A 20,751-nucleotide genomic window follows, 5' to 3' on the forward strand; every position below is an offset into this window, starting at 1 on the left:
GTCCTGGGGCATCAGGCACAGCATCAACAGCCGGGCAAGGGAGGGGATTGTCCCACTCTGCTCGGAGCTAGGGTGGCCTCAGCTCCAGTGCTGGGGACAGTTTTGGGTGCCACAGTGTAAGAAAAACATGAAACTATTAGAGAGTGTCCAAAGGAGGGCAGCAAGGGTGGTTGAGTGTCTGGAGGGGAAGCCGTATGAGAAGTTTCTGAGGTCACTTGCTCTGTTCAGCCTGGAGAAGAGGAGACTGAGGGGACACCTCACTGCAGTTACAGCCCCCTCACGAATGGAAGCAAAGGGGCAGGCATGGATCTCTTCTCTGTGGTGACCAGTGACAGAACCTGAGAGAATGAACTAAAGATGAGTCAGGGGAGATTTAAATGTTAGGAAAAGGTTCTTCACACGGAAATTGCTTGAGCTCTGGAACAGGGAAACGGTCAAAGCACCAAGTCTGCCAAAATTCAAGAAGCATTTGGAAAGTCTGTAATTCTGTAGTCTATTTACAGTATAAATTTTGCATACTATTACTTTTTAAACACAAGATGATGTCTCTCTTAGTTTTGTATTTAACCATAAGCAGAGGCAAAGAACAGGAAGATAGAATAGTGGGAGTCCTAATCTAGGAAAGTACAAAAAAATTAATTTAGCTTCAGTGGTTTGGTTTTATATACAGGATTAATGGATATATGCCACAAATTGTTCTCTGTTTGTGCCTTCCTTTCATACATTAAAATGGGGATAAAATGTTTTCCTCTCTCACAAGACAAATCCATTCCTATTCAAGGGAACGTGAGATATCATTGTGATGAATGCCATGAGAAACTAATAATTCTGGGTGCAGCATAAGCTTGGGAAGATTTGCACTAAATGAAGGAGTGGCCAGAAACTGAATAAGCAGGGCTGAACAACTGCCCTTTCTATTAGTTCTCATCCAGCCCATGTGCTAAATGAGGCAGGGATCCTGTGGAAAAAAAATATTGAGCCATCATGTAATTATAGACTGTGCACACAGTTAAGAATGTATCCACACGAGGAGTCAGAACAGAGGCTGTGCAAATACAAGCACATCTATTGACTCTCCTAGCACTTGAGTTCTTTTCACTACATGAAAAAGCTTTTCTGTGCAGGGTGGTCTGAGGCTGCTGTACAGAAATCATAAAGGTGCCCTTTTATGGATCCACTAGTTTTCTCAGAATTTGCCTTAATATGTGCATGAGGTATACTCACACACAACAGATGCACACATTCCTATGCACATGTGCTTACAACGGTGTCTGCTGTAGAGTAATGTAGTGGTCAGGGGTGTTATAATTCACACAGAGAATCTACATTCCACCTCTGAATTTCCATGCTCTTACTAAAATACTGATCTTTCCAGTTGAAAATGGATTATGCAAAGGGATCACACATAGAGGAAATTTTGTTTTGACTGTTGGAGGAGTAACCAGGGGATCTGCAACTATGTGGATCGAGAATATAAACCTCTTACACAGGAATGTGCAGGAGATCAGCTGCATTCCTTCAGTCCAGAGCCTGCGGTAACAGCAGAGAAATGTTATAAAGCTACTGAATTAGAGAAGTCTTTTTGCCCTCTCAGTTTTGGTTTTGCTTAGCTTGTTTACTGGTACAGCACAGAGGTACAACACAGATGGAAACCAGCTCTGTTTACCCTACCTAGGATGTTCATGCTGAAACCTAATTTTTATGTCAATATTTTGATGTTTTCACTGCTGACTGTTTTAGCAGGCACAGCCAAATACTGCAGGATTATAGACTGAATTTGGTGGTGGAAAAATATCAAGTGAACAGCTTTCCTCTTCTTTCTTTATGTCTTTTAAAAGATAGTAGAATAAATTACAGGTGAGAATCCCTTAGAATATAGACTGCTGAAGTATAGATTTTCTTGTCTGTAAGATTTTCTGCTTACATTTCATTTTCTGTGTAGCAATTACTAACAAATGCCACGTTGCATTTGTGCAGCCTTTGCAACAATAATAAAGTTGATTTTCACTCTGTTAGCTGCTCAGTGATAATTTTCAGAAATTACTGTTCAGCTACTGTTGCTCTATTTTGACAGAAGACAGTGTACCCACATTTCTTGTCAAGCAAATGTTTATTTAGAAGAAATACAAAAAAGCATCCCACATTGGTAAAAGTTCAAAGATACAATGACACTAATTTTTCAATGAGTAATACTTTCAATGTTCATTTTAACAGCGTGCAGCAACCACATAATATTTGATTTGAACAAGCAACAAATAGAGTTTTAGCCATAAATATATTTATTTCTTTTCATTATTTAATGTATCATATGGCAAATGTAGTCAGTCTTATTGATATAGAATTGCAGTGCCTACACATATTAACACTAAGAACATGGAAGAACTGTGTAGCTGTGTAGTTGCCTGCATGCCCACTCAGTTCTTTGGCATATCACTAATTTAATGCAGACAGCCTCTTGAATGCCACTGAAAAATAAATAATCCATTAGCAGTGACAGTCAAATAGTCACACATATTCATTGCGCTTAATATGCATGGTCATGTTTTATATTTGGGTGCTGCAGCTGATGTTTACACATAAAATTGGTATTTGATGCCTGAATGCTGGTTGAATTTTAAATGGATAAGATAAATAGCACATAGAAAGATAAGTCAAGTTGCATATAGCTTTTCAGTATGCTATCAGTGGTTTTATATACAGTACAAAATAGCTTTAGCTTATAGTTCACTATCTCTTAATTTTATGTTTGATATCCCCACTGCATTATGCCTCCTTTGAGATTTACTGTATTTTGAAGCAGCAATAAAAGACACTTTTATAAGACGGAATCTCAGCTTCACTGAAGGCGAGACCAAAAGTCACTGACTTAGCAGAGCCAACATTTTTAATGTTTATGTTTATAAACTAAAGTGGCTCTGTTGCACAGTGTACCTGACTTCCCTTCAGTATTGTATGAGACTCGTTCATCAAAAGTAACTGCTTCCACCAATACAGCCACATTGGTCATTACAAGTTTTTCATTAATTTGCACTGCAGCAAAATCAATAGATGTTCCATTTTTTGCACACACTAACCCTCTTTATTGTGAGCTTACTATAAATGTCTTTTGATTTCCAGTGACTTGTGATACATTTATCATTATGAGTTACCTGTTGATTTTGCTTTTATTTACAACTTGGTAATTCAGACAACAGCATTAAAAATTAACATTAGGAATAGATGTTATTTCTACAATGGATAAGCTTGGAAATATTTGAGTTCTGTACTCTTTCTTGGCCAAATCTAGTAGTAAATTACAATACTTTGAAGAAAAGGGCATTATCAAAATAGACTGATAAATATACCTACATATTTAGTCCAGAAGTAATTTCAAAACAGTTTATCATCAGTTTATAGCTTATAATACCTATATTACTATAGTGACAACTTATCTTCAAACTAAACAGAAACTAAATCTTAACCTAAATGTTCTGAGTATATTTTGAGCAACACTACAGTATAAAGTAGAACACAATACTCGAAAGTTGACCATATAAATCTTGGAGAATGATATTCTATCATTAGTACAACATGGAAACAATGGAACATGGCTGCATATGTCAGTGTAGCTAACACTATTGCAGTTGGAATGGCAGGTCAGTGATGTACTGTCTTCTCTGATGCCCACTTTTGATTTCTTCTTTTCACAACACCTTCTTTTTTTTTTTTTTTCAGAATACTGTCCTACCCAGAGTGGCTCTCTTTGGTGCTTAATAGGTGAAAGTCAGAGTAAAACCTGTTGCCAGGGATTGTTGTCCTCTAGACCCTTCACAGATGTGAACTGGCCTCTTTGGGAATAGATAATTAAAGATGTGTTTCTACATGGACTGTCAAAAATGTGAAAAGGAAGTGAAAAATTATAACCCTAAATTTTGCTCAATTTTAAATGCTCAGATAAATGGGAATACAAATTTATACAAAGCATTGGAGGACAAAAGGCAGAGATCCCAAAGAAGATTAATTGTGCATTTAAAAGAGACACCAATTAACTTGCAATCAGCATTTATGACTCTTTTTGCTTTCACAAGTGGGATTCCAAACTGGAGTTTGATCTTTAATGAAGTTGTTATTTCAAGAGCATTCAGCATCAGAGTCATTATCATAGATGCAATCTGAAATGGAAATAGAATGAAAAACTATTAATATTATGTGTACAGTACTTCAACACAAAGATAAAGTTATTTATTGTAATTGAATAGAAATGAAGTATTGTTCCAAATGTTCAACATACCGTCACCAATATCGTCATAAATCTCTCCATCACTGTAAGTTAAAAAAGACAAATAGTATATTTAAAAGTTGAAAAATCAGATATGTATTAAAAAATACAGTAGCAGAATGGTGCAGGCAATCTATCAAATAATTAACTTGTTAATTAGGAAAACACAACCTTTGTGGTAACAGAACTATGTTGAGCATGATGGTCAGGCCAAAATATTTTCAGGGAAGAGTAGACTTGGATACATTTCTTTCTAACATGAAAAAGTTGCTTTATTAAAAGTCCATTTTATTTATTACATTTTTACATAGATATTCTCATAGAGTTATTTCCACAAAGAAATTAAATATTTAATTTTTATTTTAAAATGGTCACCAGAAAAATTGAATTAAAAAACCCAATCAGTATGCCCTTGAAATTCTTTTTGTTTCTGTACTCTGCAATTACATAATAGTTTTGGAGGTGCTACTTTTTATGTAATGAATTTATATAATGTCTATAAAAGATACATGGTCCATGAATAGGAATTTTCAAATATGTGACTAAGATACATGGACAGGCCCATGGACGACAGTAAAACTGTTTATACATATAATTCAAATGTGAGTGTTAAATGCCTCTAAATTCTAAGTGACAACTCTAAAAGTGACATCTGATTTGATATTTAAGGGTCTAATATGAAAAGCCTCTTGAAGGAAATGGAGAGGCTTTGTCTGACAAGAGTTTTGGATTAGAACCAAAATGCTGAGCTCCATGCAATTACGTGGAGCAACACTGAGCCAAATCTCTATCCCACTAAGACTGAACTACAAAAAAAAACTAAAGAAATTGGGTCCATTTTAGTTAAATATTTTAAAAAGGCATCAATACACCTAACCACATTAATTTGCTGTTCAGTAATAGAGTCTAGTGCTAATAATGCTTAATTTATGTGATTTGTCATGGTTTAACCAGAGTCTATGATTAAGCAATGAGGAATTAAACTGGCAAATTTCCTGCATGGATGTATGTGATTAATTTTTGACAAACCCTAACTCCTTGAAAAAACTCAATTTTCAACTTTAAAATGACAGACTAAAATAATTATATTTTACTTTTTTTACTAGACCGTTTAGAACAAAATTAAGTGTTACAACAAATTTTTCAAAATGATCACTTTATACTTACTTCTGAACTAAATTGCTTCTCAGAACGTAGCCATCTGTAATAATATAGATGTATTTAAGTTAAATTGGAATACTCATTATTACCTTTGTTGCTAGCACTAATGAAATGCAGTTTTTCTCTTTTATATACTTCAGACAGAAAGACATAATAGATGGAAAACTATGTACAATAGGCACCTAGTCAATGAAGATTTTGCTATGTGCAGTGTTTTGCTTATTCTTTTTTGCCTACTTAAATAGTAATAGAGGTTATGCAAGATTAGGTTTTTGTCTTCTATTTCAGTTTCTTGGTTGCATGAGAGGGATGTGAAATAACAGTTATTAACAAAAACTATATCACAAAAATGCAGTATAATAATAACAACATAATAATATTTGCAGTAATATTAATTAACATAAATATTTAACTTGTATTAGTTTCATACAAGTAGAAAAATTTATTTCAAGATGTGTACTCCAATTAAATATTATTAGGTGTAACTGTTTAAAATTTTAACTGTAACATTAATAAGACAAATAATGGATATAATAATGGAAATACCTTAGAAAAAATACTATTATTCTATTACTCTGGGGCATTATTAATGAAATCAGATAAAATTACACACACTCTTTTTTAATGTATATAATTTCTTTAAAAAAATTATTTCCTGTCTTTGGTGAAAGATATCTACTGAAGTACTTTTCAACTGGTATAATGAATACAAAAAAAGAGAGAGCCACAACAATAATTACATATTTGTAGGTAAACACTCGTAAGATGGTATGAAATTAGGAGAGTTCTAAGGAATAAATGTGATCTTGTCTTGTATTTGAAATTACTATGTAAATTTCCTTATTTTAATCATTAGCAGTGTCTGTTCAGGATATCTTATCTCAGTTGTCTTTTCCCAGTTTTTATTTTCTGGAATAAAAACACCAGAATTTGATTTTTTGAATTTTTTTTAAGACATTGTTTTTTCAAAATTCTTTATAAGGCAGTCCAATATTTTCCATGACTCTTGAAGTCTCCAGGAAATAATTTAAAGTCATTTGGCTAATCTAAGCTTCTCCGCTTGTTCATATAATTTTCTCAAGTGAAATATGGGAATGCAAAATTTCTTTGCTCATAGTCATGGCATACAAACACGGTGTTCTTGGAAGTCATGTGCCTGTGACAGTGCTTCTACCATTGGAAAGCATTATCTAAGTTCTTCTGGTGATTACTGGCCCTTAAATATGTGGGAGATACAAGCCCTGCTGGTCTCACACTCTTTCAGATTTACTAATCTAAAGTTACATGTCCAAAGTTTCAGTTTCTAAATAATTTAATTTCTTTATAGTGCTTCCAAATAAGGAAGAAGCCAGCAGGTCAGCACACTCCATGTTGGTTACTTAGCAAGCACTGAAAGCCATAACACGTCGTGCCAGCTGCTCACTGACAATGTAAAGGAAGCTCAGAGAGGTCAAAAATTAGACTTTGGGCCACTGAAGTCCATTTATGTCCTAATGATTAAGCAAAATCTACAAAGCTGAATTGAAAGCTTTTGTGTATTTCAAAATGTGTGAGTTCAGACCAAGAAGGAATTTGATATGGTAGATGAAAATCAGTTCCTTGTTTCACTTCTGACATTTCAAATAATTTCATAACATTTAAAATAACCATAGCAGAATATGTTCCTAAGGTCATCAGCCCTTGCTTTAAAAGGTGAGAACACATTGAAATATAAATTGTGGTTTTATTTAATTGTTGGCTTGAAACTATAGAAGTGCTTCATAAGTTAATGATTAAATCAAAGAATTCATGTGCAAGAAAATAACAAACCATCTTTAGTTGTGGATTTTCAGTCTACCTGGGCTTCAGAAGGTAAAATCATAGCTTTAAAATCTGAGGAACTAGAACAACTAGAGCAAATAAAAAAAACTGTCATCCTTAAATAAAGTTAAGGATTCAAACTTTGCTAACTAATGTGTAAATTGACTGGGATCTATTCAGAGGTTTTCAGGGAGGATATTTTTATTTGTTTTGCTCTTTTATGCATAGCAAAGCAGTAGCTCCTGTCATTATTTGAAAGGCTTTGAAGACTATGAGAGGAAAACAGCCAACATGAACTACTTTATACTTTGTTATTAGCTTGATTCAAAAAATGCAGCTTTGAAAGCTGTTTTTTTTGGGAAGTGGCTCTACTAGTGCAATCCATATTTTGAAAAACATATGTGTTGTTATGCAAGAAATTCTTCCTCTCCCTGCAGGCCTGCCAGGAAGAAGGCTGTACTCCAGACTGTAACAGTTGAGTACAGGAGGGAAAAAATAAAAGAAGGTGGCTGAATCCTCTTCAGAGGTTTACAGCATTGGACTGTCTTCTACATGGGTCAGAGGTGAAGAGGAAAGGTGAGCAGGAGCACACTGCTGCTTTGAAAGCAGGCTGTTCCAGAACAAAGTGAGTTTTCACTAGGAGATTTGGAAAGTAGTGTAACAGAAGCTCATTATGAAATTGAAACCATCAGGAGATGGTTTCGGACTTCTCCAAAAATTCAAAAATTTCTGCCAGTGCAAACCCTGGCCAAGGATTTCAAAGAAACACTGAAAGGCCTCGTGCAGCTCCCAATACAAGCAGACATGCCAGCAAGGATATATGCCTTGGATTAGCTGGGAGCTGGGGGAAGACTCCAAAGCAATGTTCCCCCCAGACTGTTGAAAAGATTAAACGGCATCTCTTCCAAAGTAAGAACATTGTTATTGATTTTCTCTTGGCTGCAATCAATGTGCTAGTGCTATCCAGAGGTGCAGCAAGGACTTTACTTTTACTAGACTCAGTGGGCTATCATAGCTACACTCCTTTTGGCACGGGGGGAGACACAGAAGCAAGAAAAACATCTGCTGATCCTAGCTGTAAAAAAAAAAACTTAACCAAAAAATTTGTCCTTTTTTTCTAATACTTAGTATATTTTGTCCACTGGAAGAGATTTGGATTTTTTTAAGGCAAGCCAGTGTTTAAACACAGTAATAAGATAACAATCTGCCTCCTGTCAACCACCTGCCAAGGTAAACCTCAGTAAATGAGGGAAGAGAGATTTTACACATCCTACTCAACCATTCCCTGACAATTTCATATGTACAACAGTTTTTAAACAAAACTTACATTTTCCTTCTTCGTTCCTGCAGAGGACCTTGGTATCATCTGTACTTTCAATAATATCAAGAGATTCCCCTGGTTTAATTTGTAAGTCTTTATATCCCCATCTTTTTTGAGATAAATTCTGGACTGTGGTTGTAGAGTAAAGAACTTTTATTTCACCATCAAACTGAAAAGGAGAAAAAACATCCCCAAACCATGTTAGAACCCATCGGTGTTTTCCCACTAATATTCCCATTTATTACTAAATTTTTGTAAATTAACAAATATTTGTATATGCTACAATATGTGTGTGTGTCCATACTTGCCATTTGAACTCAGAGGTGCTCAGATCACTATTTATTTATACATGTAGTAATACTTTCCCTTTCAAAACCAAGTTATGGGGAACAAATTAGAAGACACTATACAGATACTTTGTTTTTATATCTTATGTGAAGAAAACGCTTTGATCAAAACTTACTTTGAACTTTTTTCTGAACTCTTTCTCTTCTTTTTCCATCTTCTTGAGCTTTTGTGCATCTTTTCCATCTGACTTAGGTTTTCCAAAGCTTCCTGATTTTGATGAACTAAACCAAGAGGTTACAGACAGAACAAAATTAGGAACATATCAGAGGCATTGACATGCTTTCCGATAATTTTGGTGAAAATGCATTTGCCTTCATGTGTCTTTATCACATTTTTTTGTTGCTCTGAAAAACTAATACTGAGAATACAATACAGACTTGACTTCAAAATAAGTAAAAAAGTTGGGGCTGTCTTTCCTACTTTGCTGATATTTGTATAGCTAACACATAAGTGAATATCAAAAATTAATTTTAAGTATCTATCTACTAAGACACTTTAGAATTGCTCAGTAAGGAGCAGTTTTTGGGAAGATTGTGCACCTTTGGGCAATAAGCTGAATGACACGTCACACTGCGGAGGCAGCTGGAACATCTTATCCTTGTGTGTGCTAACTCTATGTATTTGAAGACTTTGCTACACCAGGGAATCTGCACTAAATTATCTATTTCAAGTTCTGTTGTTTTTTGCACATCCCTGATAGCACCGACTTTTGCCAAAGACCATGGAAGGGTTTCATGCCCTAACTGCCCTTTCTGATGATGCACCTGGGAATGTAAAGTCCGACTCTTGCTGATCTGCCTTGCTGATCTTGGCAGGATGACAGTTTCATTGATGATGAATGCATGTGTGTGTGACCTATCCTAGACTTAGCTTAGAAGTTCCACATATTTTCCTTTGGGTACACAGTCCAAAGAGATTTCTCTCTTTTTATATCTCCGGACTACATTATTATAGTCCACCTGAGTGGAGTAAGTGACAACAGGATGTGGCGTGTCATAGTCATCCTCACAGATGCAGCTGTGCCCATAACACTGTCCTCCAGATATGATGATAATTTTCTGGTTCAGGATAAGTTTTTCAAGCTGAACTTACACCTCCAAATATGTTTCATACTTTAAACACAGGCACTGGGTTCTCTTCTCTTAAAATGCTGCAGCAGCTGAGGTAAAGTATCTATCCTAACAGTCCCCAAATTTTGATAGAAAGAGAACTACAATTTATAACCTATCTATAAGATCTATAACCTTTAGCTATATGGAAAAGAACTATAATGTACCTTTAGGCCATGTATCATTTTCTAACTCTTTTCCATCAGGGAATGAATATGTTGACATGCAAAACATGCTTACTTATTCTATAGTCTAATTATTATTTCAATCTGTAATGGAAGAAAGAGCATTTAACTGCTGTTATCAGCAGTGGGTTTATGAGAAATACAAAACCTGATAGCACCAAATAAAGCAGATATTAGTAGCAATCAGCCTGTGGTATATACTTTAAAAATGTCTCTCTGTGTATTAGATTTCTAATCAGGAAAGTAATATTTTCACTTGCCTGGAATCAGGTGGCGGAGCAGGGAAGTCTGAAGAATCTACATCATCATAAACACTGTCTCCATAATCTGAAACAATAGTGTTCAAAAGAATGAAATATTATTGTGTGAAAAAATGAGAAGTGAATATCTGGTGTTACAATGAAGCTAAATTGATAAGAAATTATGGCAAGTACTGTAGCCATTTACTGTCTATGGTAACCCTGGGCTCTGTTTTGCACAACCTGTGCAACACTACCCAACATTTTCAGATTAAGATTCTTTATTAATATTAACAGATATTCACTGAAGTACTAATATTCTGAAGCTAAAGCAAGTTTTGACACATGAGATAGCCTTTAATTTTCATTTTAATTAATCAAATTCCCACTGTATTGAACTAAAGTATATTTTATGAGTTTGATTTTAATGCACATTCAATAACTTCTATAGCACCCTGGTCAATGCAACATTGCTTAGAAGTGGATATGAATCGTGGGTATGTTAGTTTTTAGGCCATCTTGCAATGCCAAAGCAGTGAAGAGAATTCTTAGCCCAAGAATACTTTTTCAATCATGTTCAGCATGTTTGTAGAGGGGAAGTAATTGTTTGACTCATCAAACCAATGGCTAGAAAAATCAGCAGGATATAGAAGGTTTAGAACTCAGTTCTGGAAGCAGACTCAAAAATTTTAAGAACTTCCTTTTTATTCCAGAACTGAGCTGATGCTTATGTGTTCTTTTACAGAGGCACTGCAAGTGCTAAAAATAAAACAAATAATTCCTCTTTACTTTTGAGGTCTTTCACTGAGTGCTTATTTCTAGGTGTATCTGTTCCTATTTAATGCCAAATAAAATGGACTAGTGCAAATCTCTGGTAGAAAAATCACATTAAATACTTTAAATTGTTTACCAGGGAGCTTGCAATGTATATGTATCTCCTTGTCTGCAGCCGGATCAGCCACAATGTTTGAAATTTGTTTACTGGAACGGGGTAAGCAATAGGAAGTCCCGTTTCCTTCCTTGAATGTATTTTTGTGACTAGCACGATACAGAGCAACGTATACAGAAAAAGAATCAGGAATCAATATGGAGACTGAACAATAGGCTATTAATTACCTTTTCCAGACTGCTTTGTTGAAGAAGATGTGCTGGGGGGGGGAAAAAAGCTCATTAAGTACATATATCACATTAATAGCCTTTTTTTGTAAGGCTATTTTAAATTATTAAAAATCATTTAAAAAACTTGCAACACAAGGGTTTCAAGTAATCTCCAGATATTTTTTAGTGCCACTAACACCAGCAATACTTAGGAACTAAATATATTTTTATCACTGAATTAAAGTAAACTGGTTCAGAACCAAATTACTGACGAATGTGGCAAAATCACCACCTGCTGATTTATTCTCTAGGTAAGATGGATAGAAGACAATTTTGCATTTCTCTGTTTGGCATATTATTCCTAAAATTTTGATAATTGGGCCTAGATTTACCAGTTCATCTCAGCTACATTGCACTAGTGAGAAAAGTAAATTTTAACGGAGTGTACAGCAAATTTACATGACCAGTGGCACAAAGACGATAGATTATTCTGGTGCTTTTCACCAAAAAAAGAATTCAGCATATTTTGATTACCAGACTATTGCAACAAATATAGCTTGTTAAGAGAATAATTATGCAGGTGAAAAGAAAGCTCCATGTTTTTTGCAGAAAAGTATCATCCTGAGCTGCAATTTTATGCATGATTCATTAGGCTGCTGTGAGGATATGTTAGTAGCATGTGATCAATGCTTTATTAGAATTAGTTAATGTGCACTTTGATTTCCTGGCAGACTCTTACAACAAATTTTCATTTTCTTCTGCCTCATTGACTTTGGCTGTTTTTTCTCGTACACTTTTCTTTTTGCCATCTTTGGCCTTTAGTCTCTTCAAGATTCCCCAGGGCCAGATACCATTCTTATCTTCATCCTGCGATACAGACCTTTGGAGTATGCATGTGATTATCACAATGTAAAATGTACTGTTCTTCTTAAAAGGCCCAGTAAAATTCTCCATTGATGCACATAATTATCATTAGCTCCTGAAGTTTCTTACCCAAATGCTAACATGCTAAACTAGAAATATGTATGTTAGGCCGCTTGTAGCTACTGAGATGTATTTGTAGTACAGATATTCTTCTAGTGGCTTATACTGTTTTCATGTTGTTACTCAGCAACCTAGAATTTTAGTCTGTTATTTTGATTTCAGACCTATTCTGTCTAGTTGGAAATTGGGACATTTTCGTGATTGCAAACTGCTTTTGCTGACATATCAAAATTACAGAACAAAACTTCTTCAAAAGACTGAAGAACCCTTTTCTCTAGCTTCCCATATCCATTCTAATGTATACCAACTTGCTAATCATCTTAATACCTGCTAATTATTATGCTTGATTCAAAACTATTAAAAACTGAAATCATTCTGTCAAAGAAGCAAATTATTTAAAATATATAAAAACATACCTAGCTATAGCATCTTCATCATCAATTCCATCATAAATGTCTTGATCAGAAGGAGGAGGTTGGAACACATCTTCAACAGATCAAATAGAGAGTTAATGCAATTATGTTTCATGTTGCTGAATAAGGTATTCATTATAGGCTTCTTTACTGTATCAGATGTGTGTGCAGTTTATGTAATATCCTTGCAAATTTAATCTTTCTGTAAACCAGCCCAGACCCTTTATTAAAACAGAAATTTAGACTTATTCCAATTTAGAATGCCATCCACAGCATTTAAATATGGCACTGCCAATCACAAGAGCATGGATACTGAAAACAAATGCTTCTACAGTGTAGTGAATGGAATTCTAAATGGCTGATTTTGGCCCAGACCTTATGATGACTTTTAAGTTTTCCTGTGTGACTCAAGTGATGATCGAACATGTCAGACTAACACTCTCAGCACCTGACATCTTGTTTTCATCCAAAGAAATCAGAGACAAGAGCAATGTAAGCTCCCCATTTTGGTCTCAGTTTTGACCTTTGTGCCCCATCTCCTTCAGTGCAGGGTTAGCTTGGTTTGCATGTCCAATTCTAGACACTGGTCAGAGTAGGCACTGAAATCTGTACTTGGCTGGCAGATGCTCCATTCGCTACTGCCAGGGGATGCTTCTGCCATGACCAGTATCTAAACTTGAAGCTGAGAAGATGAGCTGCACTCTTGTGATTAACAGAGAATGCTACATAAATATATATGCTAACAAAGGGAAAATTGGGTTTGAATGTGTCAGCTTGACAGTGTGAAGCTGCTGCAGTTGGGCCTCCAGTGTGCTGCTGCAAAATTGAAGTTCCCCTTAACTCTGTCATCAAAATGAGTATAAACTATAAGCTTTAGTTTATAGTAGTGCTGGCTATTTCACAACTGGATTTCTCCTGTACAAAACCTCTTGCTTATGTGAATATTTCTCCACTTACATCTGTGCTGTTTTGTGGGATGATTTGCCTTCACACACGAGTAAAAAGTTAAAGTTTGATCATCTGGCATGCTGGTGATTCACAGTATCTGGAGACAAACATTCTGTCTCACTCAAATTCCCATAGGTAGTGGGGAAATTTAGTTGGCTACCACCCTTCCTTGTTTGTTGCCTGTTAGCTGACATTTAACTTGCTTACAGATAATTACTGCATTATGTGGAAGCTGCAGAAGTCAGAATGTGAGGGTAAGAAATACACAGAAAAAACTCCCCCAAACACATAAGTAGAACTTACTTTCACCTCCACGTTGGTCACCACTTTGACTGGAAAAGCAAACAAAAGACATTTTAGAGAAAAGCAGTCGTTCTTCAGGATTCTTCAGAAAAAGAAAACACCATCACTTCTTTTCTAATTCTAAAGCTTTTGGCCTTGGCAAAAATATTTAGAATGTATTTTATAGTCCCGTTGATATCTTAAAGTACGAAATATGCCTTTGTATCATAGGATAATTTGTGTTGGAGGGGATTTCAGGAGATAATGTAGTCAGACCTGATGGGAATAAAAATATAATCTGACTGAGCACTACAGAGTACATCCAGACCCTTTAAATTCATTTCTTATGAGGTGATCTCCTTGAAATGAAATAGTAAACAAGTTAATTTATTGCTCAACTAGCTTTCACTGGGTATAAGTGTATGCTTCTAACAATATGGAGTACATATTAGCCCAACATTCTAACAGTAGTTGAAAAAAGCCTGAGAGGTTCATAGTAGCTGAGATTATTTCCAGGTCAAAGCCTTACCTAAAATTATACATCAAAACAAAGTACTTGTTAAACTCTTGTGCCAAGAAATACTGAAATACAACACTCCTAGTCATTTATTAATTTTGGAATATTAGCAATACTACTGTTAATGAGATAATACTATTTGGTTAAGAGCTTTTTTCTGGAATGGCATCCTTCCAGTGGTTTGAAAACATATTGATATACGTCAGACCTTCCAACACTTCATGCTCATGAACTGAACAGAGTGTTATTAATCACTAGAGAAGAAAAAAAAGTCAAAATACAGTTTAAAGGATTTAAGGAATCTAAGCTAATCATTAATCCTTCGAAGCTCTTTGGAATACACTGTTATTTTAGTAAGCAAACAGTGCAATTGCTTGCTTTTGAATGCGATACATTTTCCAAATTCCTTGCATTGAGGTGAATAATTGTAATGCTTGCCCTACTGAAAAGGATTGGCCAAGGATACCTGTGCAATGAAGTAACTAATGCTGAAACCTAGAACAACTAACATGGCTCTCATGGCGAGGTCATGATGCTATGGGACCAATGTGCTGGGAGGAAAACTGATACTGAGCAACCTGGAAAAACATCACACACAAAGCTATACTGGTTGCATGAAAAATGCCAGCCTGAAGGCAGACTTTTCCACGTGCTGCTGCTGAAGCTCATGGGAATGTTCTATCATCCAGCCAGCTGCAGTCCTGTTGTTCCAGGCAGGTATCTAACCTAAGGAGCCTCATGGGAAGCAGTAAAAGCGGGTGTAATGGCTGAGTGCTTCAAGATGGTTGTCCTACGTATTGAAATCCTTTACACCCATATGCAGATCTCTTATCTGAATCCCAGGCTCTGTTTCTGCACATCAGGACATTTAATGGAGAATGGTTTGTCGAATCACATGTAAGCAGCAAAATTTCCTGTGGGGTATGGCAACATAATTAGCACTGTCATGCTAGGCTATGTGATAGCCATGAGTTTTGCAACCAGACCACTAGGGTATTTCCCTACCAGCAAGTCTGATCTGCTGCTGGATCTGTCACTTCTCTAGCTGCAGATCTATTTGACATGAAAAAGATGACACATTGAAGTAGAGAATCTGCAATGTAGCACTGCACTGCAAATGCATGGAGACTGATATAGAGAAGCAGCTTCCAATGGAAGTAAAAAAAAGTATAGTTATACCCATCTCATGGAATTTGAGAGGCCTTGTTTTCAGGGTTCAATTCATAATCTGCACTCTCTTCTGAAGGGTTATAGACAGGATTTCAGTGGTCCCTTCTTGTCAAAACAAAAGGGGTAGTAAGAGTTAAAGACTCATGCAAAGGCTCATGAGGGCAATGAGGGTGATCAGGAGTTCCCTGGTGCAGTAAGTGTTTCCCTTGCTTTTAGAGTCTTTTAGTCTTGCATCTTAGGAAAGGGAGCATGTGACTCCGAAAGACAGAGCAAGTAAAGAGAGAGAGAGAGAGATATCATTCCTGCAGATGATTTGTACTCCTGTATGGCTTGCACTTTTTTCTCCTTTGGATTTCAATGAAGTAGGTCCTCTTCCTATAGTATGGGCTCCTCCTAAGTTAGAGTGCTTACAGATGCTGGATTCCAGAATTCATTTTAACTCCTCTGACCACATATGAACTATTCAGTCTGAATAGCTACATGTAAGAGATCATTCCTGCAGATGATTTGTAATCCTGTATGGCTTGCACTTTTTTCTCCTTTGGATTTCAATGAAGTAGGGTCCTCTTCCTATAGTATGGGCTCCTCCTAAGTTAGAGTGCTTACAGATGCTGGATTCCAGAATTCATTTTAACTCCTCTGACCACATATGAACTATTCAGTCTGAATAGCTACATATAACAGTTACACATTCCATAAATAAATGGCTGTTTTGTGACAAGAGCTGGGTTTGTTGTTGGAAAACTTCCCCTGTGTAGGCTGACCCAGGTGAATCACTTGTTTCTTTTCATGCATTCCTTATACATACCTGCTAGTAGCGTCCTGCTCTCCAACATCATCATATGTTTCTTGGTCACTCTCTGTATGTTTCACAGCAGCTCTGGTAGACGGTTTTTTCTTTCTTTTTAAAGAATCATAATCAATCTCCACCATGGTTGTTTTAATGTATCCATCTAAATAAATGAAACCATGCAGTTTAAGGGTCATGAAAAAGGGATGATTTTAACAAGAGGTTCAGAATCAATGACTGAATTGTTTTGTACGATTTTTGAAAACTTTCAAAGAAATTCTCATTCCAAGCATCCTCATCTATCAACACAAATATCAGATCTATCTCAGATCCCCCTGTTAAACTCTCCTCAGCTGATGTTTAGTTCACCTATATGAACTAAATTTCTGCTACAGCAGAAGAAATTTCTGTGCAGGAATCATGGGGCAGATGTCTTTTCTCAGTGTCTTGTCCTGCCATAATTGGCTTTGGGACCACTTATGGCAGGACATCTTGTGGAACCACTTGTGCCCCTGTCCCCACCACCACAGAGAGTTGATGCATAAAGAGATGGCCTGAAAGGCTCAGCAAGGGGGAATCTGGAGGGCTCAGGCCTCAGCTAGGAATCAACATCTTTGTCTGAAGATTTGATGTGGGAAGAGATAAAAGAAATATTCTTGACTAAGAAACCCTGTTTTACAAACTATAAAAGACACATACTTTATCACAGAGGCAGAAGCCTCCTACACACATACTTGAAAGTGTAGAGATCTCTCCCCAGAGTCCGCACACACTTCCCTGTGGAAGTGTTTCCTTGGGGATTGAAGGAAAGGATCTCCACATGTGCTGCACCAACAATTGGATGGTAAGATACATTGAATCCTAAGTTATATTATTTCTTTGCTAGCTGTAACATTAATAGGTACCTTTAACCTCATGTTGTATTTACTTACTATTAATCCTTTTTTGCCCTTATTTTTGTGTAGTAGTTTGGTTTAAGTCTTATGTCTGCTAGCTTTATGTCTATTAAATAAATAATTCATTCTATAATAGACCAAATCAGCCTTTTTTCAAGAACTTGAAAATGAGAGTGGGTTTTGGGGTGGTGAACACATCAATAAAGCTACTACCTGCTGCCAGAGGCCTGGGCAAAAGGCAAGGACTCATCTAAATCCCCACATCTATTCATGACACCACTGCAGTCTTGTGGCATATTTTAGGGCAGTCCATGACATCAAGTTCCTGACAGGTCATCAGGAGGATCATGTACATTGATTTTCCTTCAGACTGACAGACATACTGGAGCTGCATTGACCAGAGCAGTTGATCTGAGATGAGGAACACTATCACTCCTGAGGGTAATTTTTGACAGGCATAGTGCCTGTGCAAAAGAGTACACAAATGGATTTCTCCAAGGTGAAAAATGCTCATGAATTTTTTTGAAAATGGAAAATTCACCACTCTCCTTCTTCTGAGTGAATGCAGTTTTTAGTGTGGTTGCTCTCAAAGAGGTAGACACTGATCTTTCCTCTTACTTAAATTATAAGAACTGATTTTCTTCTTTTGTTTGGTCTTCACAGACCTGGCCTGTGAACATGGGAGGCTGAAGCACTGGTGTAAAAAATTGGTCTGTATTATTGAAACTTTTCAACACGAAGCCTTGTACAGGTTCAATTTTTGCTGATGTAAGAATTAATTAATGAAAAGTGAATTAATTAATGAAAAGTAAATTAATTAATGGACTGCATATGCACTGGAAAATACCCTTCTCCCAACCCTCACCAAGGTTTGATTTTCTGTGTACAAAATGGTTAGTGTAATTGACTGATTTTCACAACTTCAAGGTATCGTGGAAAAGTTGTTATTGGAACTTGCCTCTTGAGATCATCTTGGCCAATCTCTCTAAACAAACATGATCCTCCATTAGAGCAAGTTGGCTAGGACTGTCCTGTTGGGTTTTGAAGATCTCCACAGACGGAGACTCTACCACCTCTCTGAGCAACATTTTCCCTTGCTTGGTCACCCTCAAAATAAAAAAAGTGTTTTCTGCTGTTCAAATAGAACCCCTGTGTTTCAGTATGTGTCTGTTGCCTCATGCAAAGTGACTAGGTAACTGGAAAGAGCCTGGCACCATTTTTTTTACATCCTCCCCCCTCTGTATTTGTGAACAACTATAAGATACCCCTTAATTTTCCTTTCAGCAGCCCCAGCTCTCAGATTCTCTTTGTATGAAAGACACTCAGTTCCTTACTATCTGTATAGTAAGATACAAGCTGCTCAGCTGGTATCATCTTCAATTTTGTAGAACTCTCTTCGACATGTGTGAGCTGTCTTACTAATTTTATTGGCATTTTAGTTCCCCTAAAGATCAAGAAAATGCTTTTAATAATTCTGTTTGATTTTATAGATCAACCTTTTATAACCCAGGAACTAGATAATCAACCTCGTTATACTCAAATATCCACTGATTGTACTTACACCTTAATAGGAGAAGAATCTAGGATTTCAGAGAAAATAAAACCTGGAAGTCAGTTAGAAATTTTCCATAGGAATAGGAACAAGAAAAACACTTAAAACAGGTCCTTATATTCTCTAATTCTATTTAAATAACACCCATGTTACGTTTAATACAAAGACATGAAAAAACGTGATACTTGTTACTTGCAGGAAGCTGAGTTCTGGTGCTATTTGAAGGCTGCTGACAGGGAATTAACCCTCAGTATGTCAGGTGAAGGTCCCAGCATGCTGTGCCTAACTTGTTCCAGTGCCTATAGGTGTTACATTATGTTGTGCAATAACTTCCTGCTATGAACTAGCTGAGGACGGAAGTGTGACTTGGGGTAATGATTTACTTTGGTGGCCAGTGACTCAGACGTGATAGGGCTAGTCCCTGGTGTAATGCCCACATGTTTGCTGTCATTCAGTGAAAACATTCAGGAGCACAGTGAAGAAAGAGAACTCACAGCATCCTTTTATCCTGCCCAGCCACTTTCCTTCTGGGTTGTTTGTGAGGCGAATGATTTCAATCTTATCCCCCTGTTTGACAGTCAGTTCATTCCTCCCTCCCCTGTAGTCAGCGCAAGCTCGTGCCTGATGAAGGACTTCAATGGGTCCTGTTAACTGAAGAACAAACAGAAGACATCACCGATGTGGAAAAAGAGAGTTCTTTCCCAGACATTCAGAAGAAAAAGTAAAAAATAATTATAATGATGGTTGTTTCATTGACATTTGAAAATACTGTTCCCAAATAAACAAAAAGGCTTCCTCCTGCTCGAATTACAGAAATTAAATTAAAAATCAGAGATTAAAAGAGAGGGGAATGGCATGGCAATAGAGCAATTGAAGAACTGACTGGCAAAATCACAGAAATACTAAGATTAATACTAAGATTAGCCTATGACGCCTTTAATGAGTTCATGAAACAGATGCATTTAATTTCAATGGGTGTCTCCATTTATTTCCAGCAGAACTACTCATAGAATGATAGAATCTACTAGTCTGGAAAAGACCTCTAAAATCATTGAGCTCTACCATTAACCTAACACAGCCAAGTTCAACTAAACCTTGTCCCTAAGCACCATGTCTACAGATATTCTAAATACCTCCACAGAGAGTGATTCTACCACTTCACTGGGCACCTCTTCCAAACCTTTGCAATCCTTGAAGAAATGAAGGATTTAATTTTCTTCAACCCATGAAGAAATTTCTTCAACCCATGAAGAAATTTTTTCCTAATATTTAAACTACACATTTCTGGTAACAACTTGAGGCCATTTCCTCTTTTCCTATGCCTTGTTACTTGGGAGAAGACACTGATGCCCACCTGGCTACAATTCCCTGTCAGGCAGTTGTAGAGAGTGAGAAGGTCCCCCCTGAACCACCTTTTGTCCAGACTAAACACCCCCAAATTCCTCAGCTGCTCCTCAACAGGACATGTGCTCCAGACCCTTGATCCACTCTGTTTCCTTTCTCTGGACTCACTCCAGCTCCTCAATATCTTTCTTGGAGTGAGGGGCCCAAAACTGGACATGGGATTCAAGGTGCAGCCTCCCCAAATACAGGGGACAGTCAGACAATCCCTGACCCTGCTGCCCACACTATTCCTGACAAAAGTCATATGAGTAAATATTAATTAACATTAATGTTAAT

At 36.6% G+C, this 20,751-nt stretch overlaps 1 protein-coding gene across 3 annotated transcripts in view; it reads right to left on the minus strand.

The window, feature by feature from the left end:
• Positions 1-2,100: 2,100 nt before the first annotated feature.
• The window catches only part of FYB1 (FYN binding protein 1), a 63,444-nt gene continuing 44,793 nt past the window's right edge, over positions 2,101-20,751 (minus strand). For 2 of the 3 annotated variants that reach the window (XM_039710025.1, XM_039710026.1), the window contains exons 8-19: positions 19,566-19,722; positions 16,642-16,786; positions 14,168-14,196; positions 12,920-12,989; positions 12,259-12,399; positions 11,538-11,569; positions 10,443-10,509; positions 9,004-9,109; positions 8,547-8,709; positions 5,426-5,459; positions 4,271-4,302; positions 2,101-4,151 (exon numbers count right to left, since the gene is read on the minus strand). In XM_039710025.1, coding sequence (XP_039565959.1) covers positions 4,111-4,151; positions 4,271-4,302; positions 5,426-5,459; positions 8,547-8,709; positions 9,004-9,109; positions 10,443-10,509; positions 11,538-11,569; positions 12,259-12,399; positions 12,920-12,989; positions 14,168-14,196; positions 16,642-16,786; positions 19,566-19,722 — 1,017 coding nt within the window. In that variant the 3' untranslated portion in view covers positions 2,101-4,110. The remainder of the gene's footprint in view (positions 4,152-4,270; positions 4,303-5,425; positions 5,460-8,546; positions 8,710-9,003; positions 9,110-10,442; positions 10,510-11,537; positions 11,570-12,258; positions 12,400-12,919; positions 12,990-14,167; positions 14,197-16,641; positions 16,787-19,565; positions 19,723-20,751) is intronic. The other variant, XM_039710028.1, reaches the window with a different exon arrangement.

This window comes from Passer montanus, unplaced genomic scaffold (assembly GCF_014805655.1).
Source record: "Passer montanus isolate IOZ18808 unplaced genomic scaffold, ASM1480565v1 scaffold22, whole genome shotgun sequence".
Taxonomy (NCBI): Eukaryota; Metazoa; Chordata; class Aves; order Passeriformes; family Passeridae; genus Passer; species Passer montanus.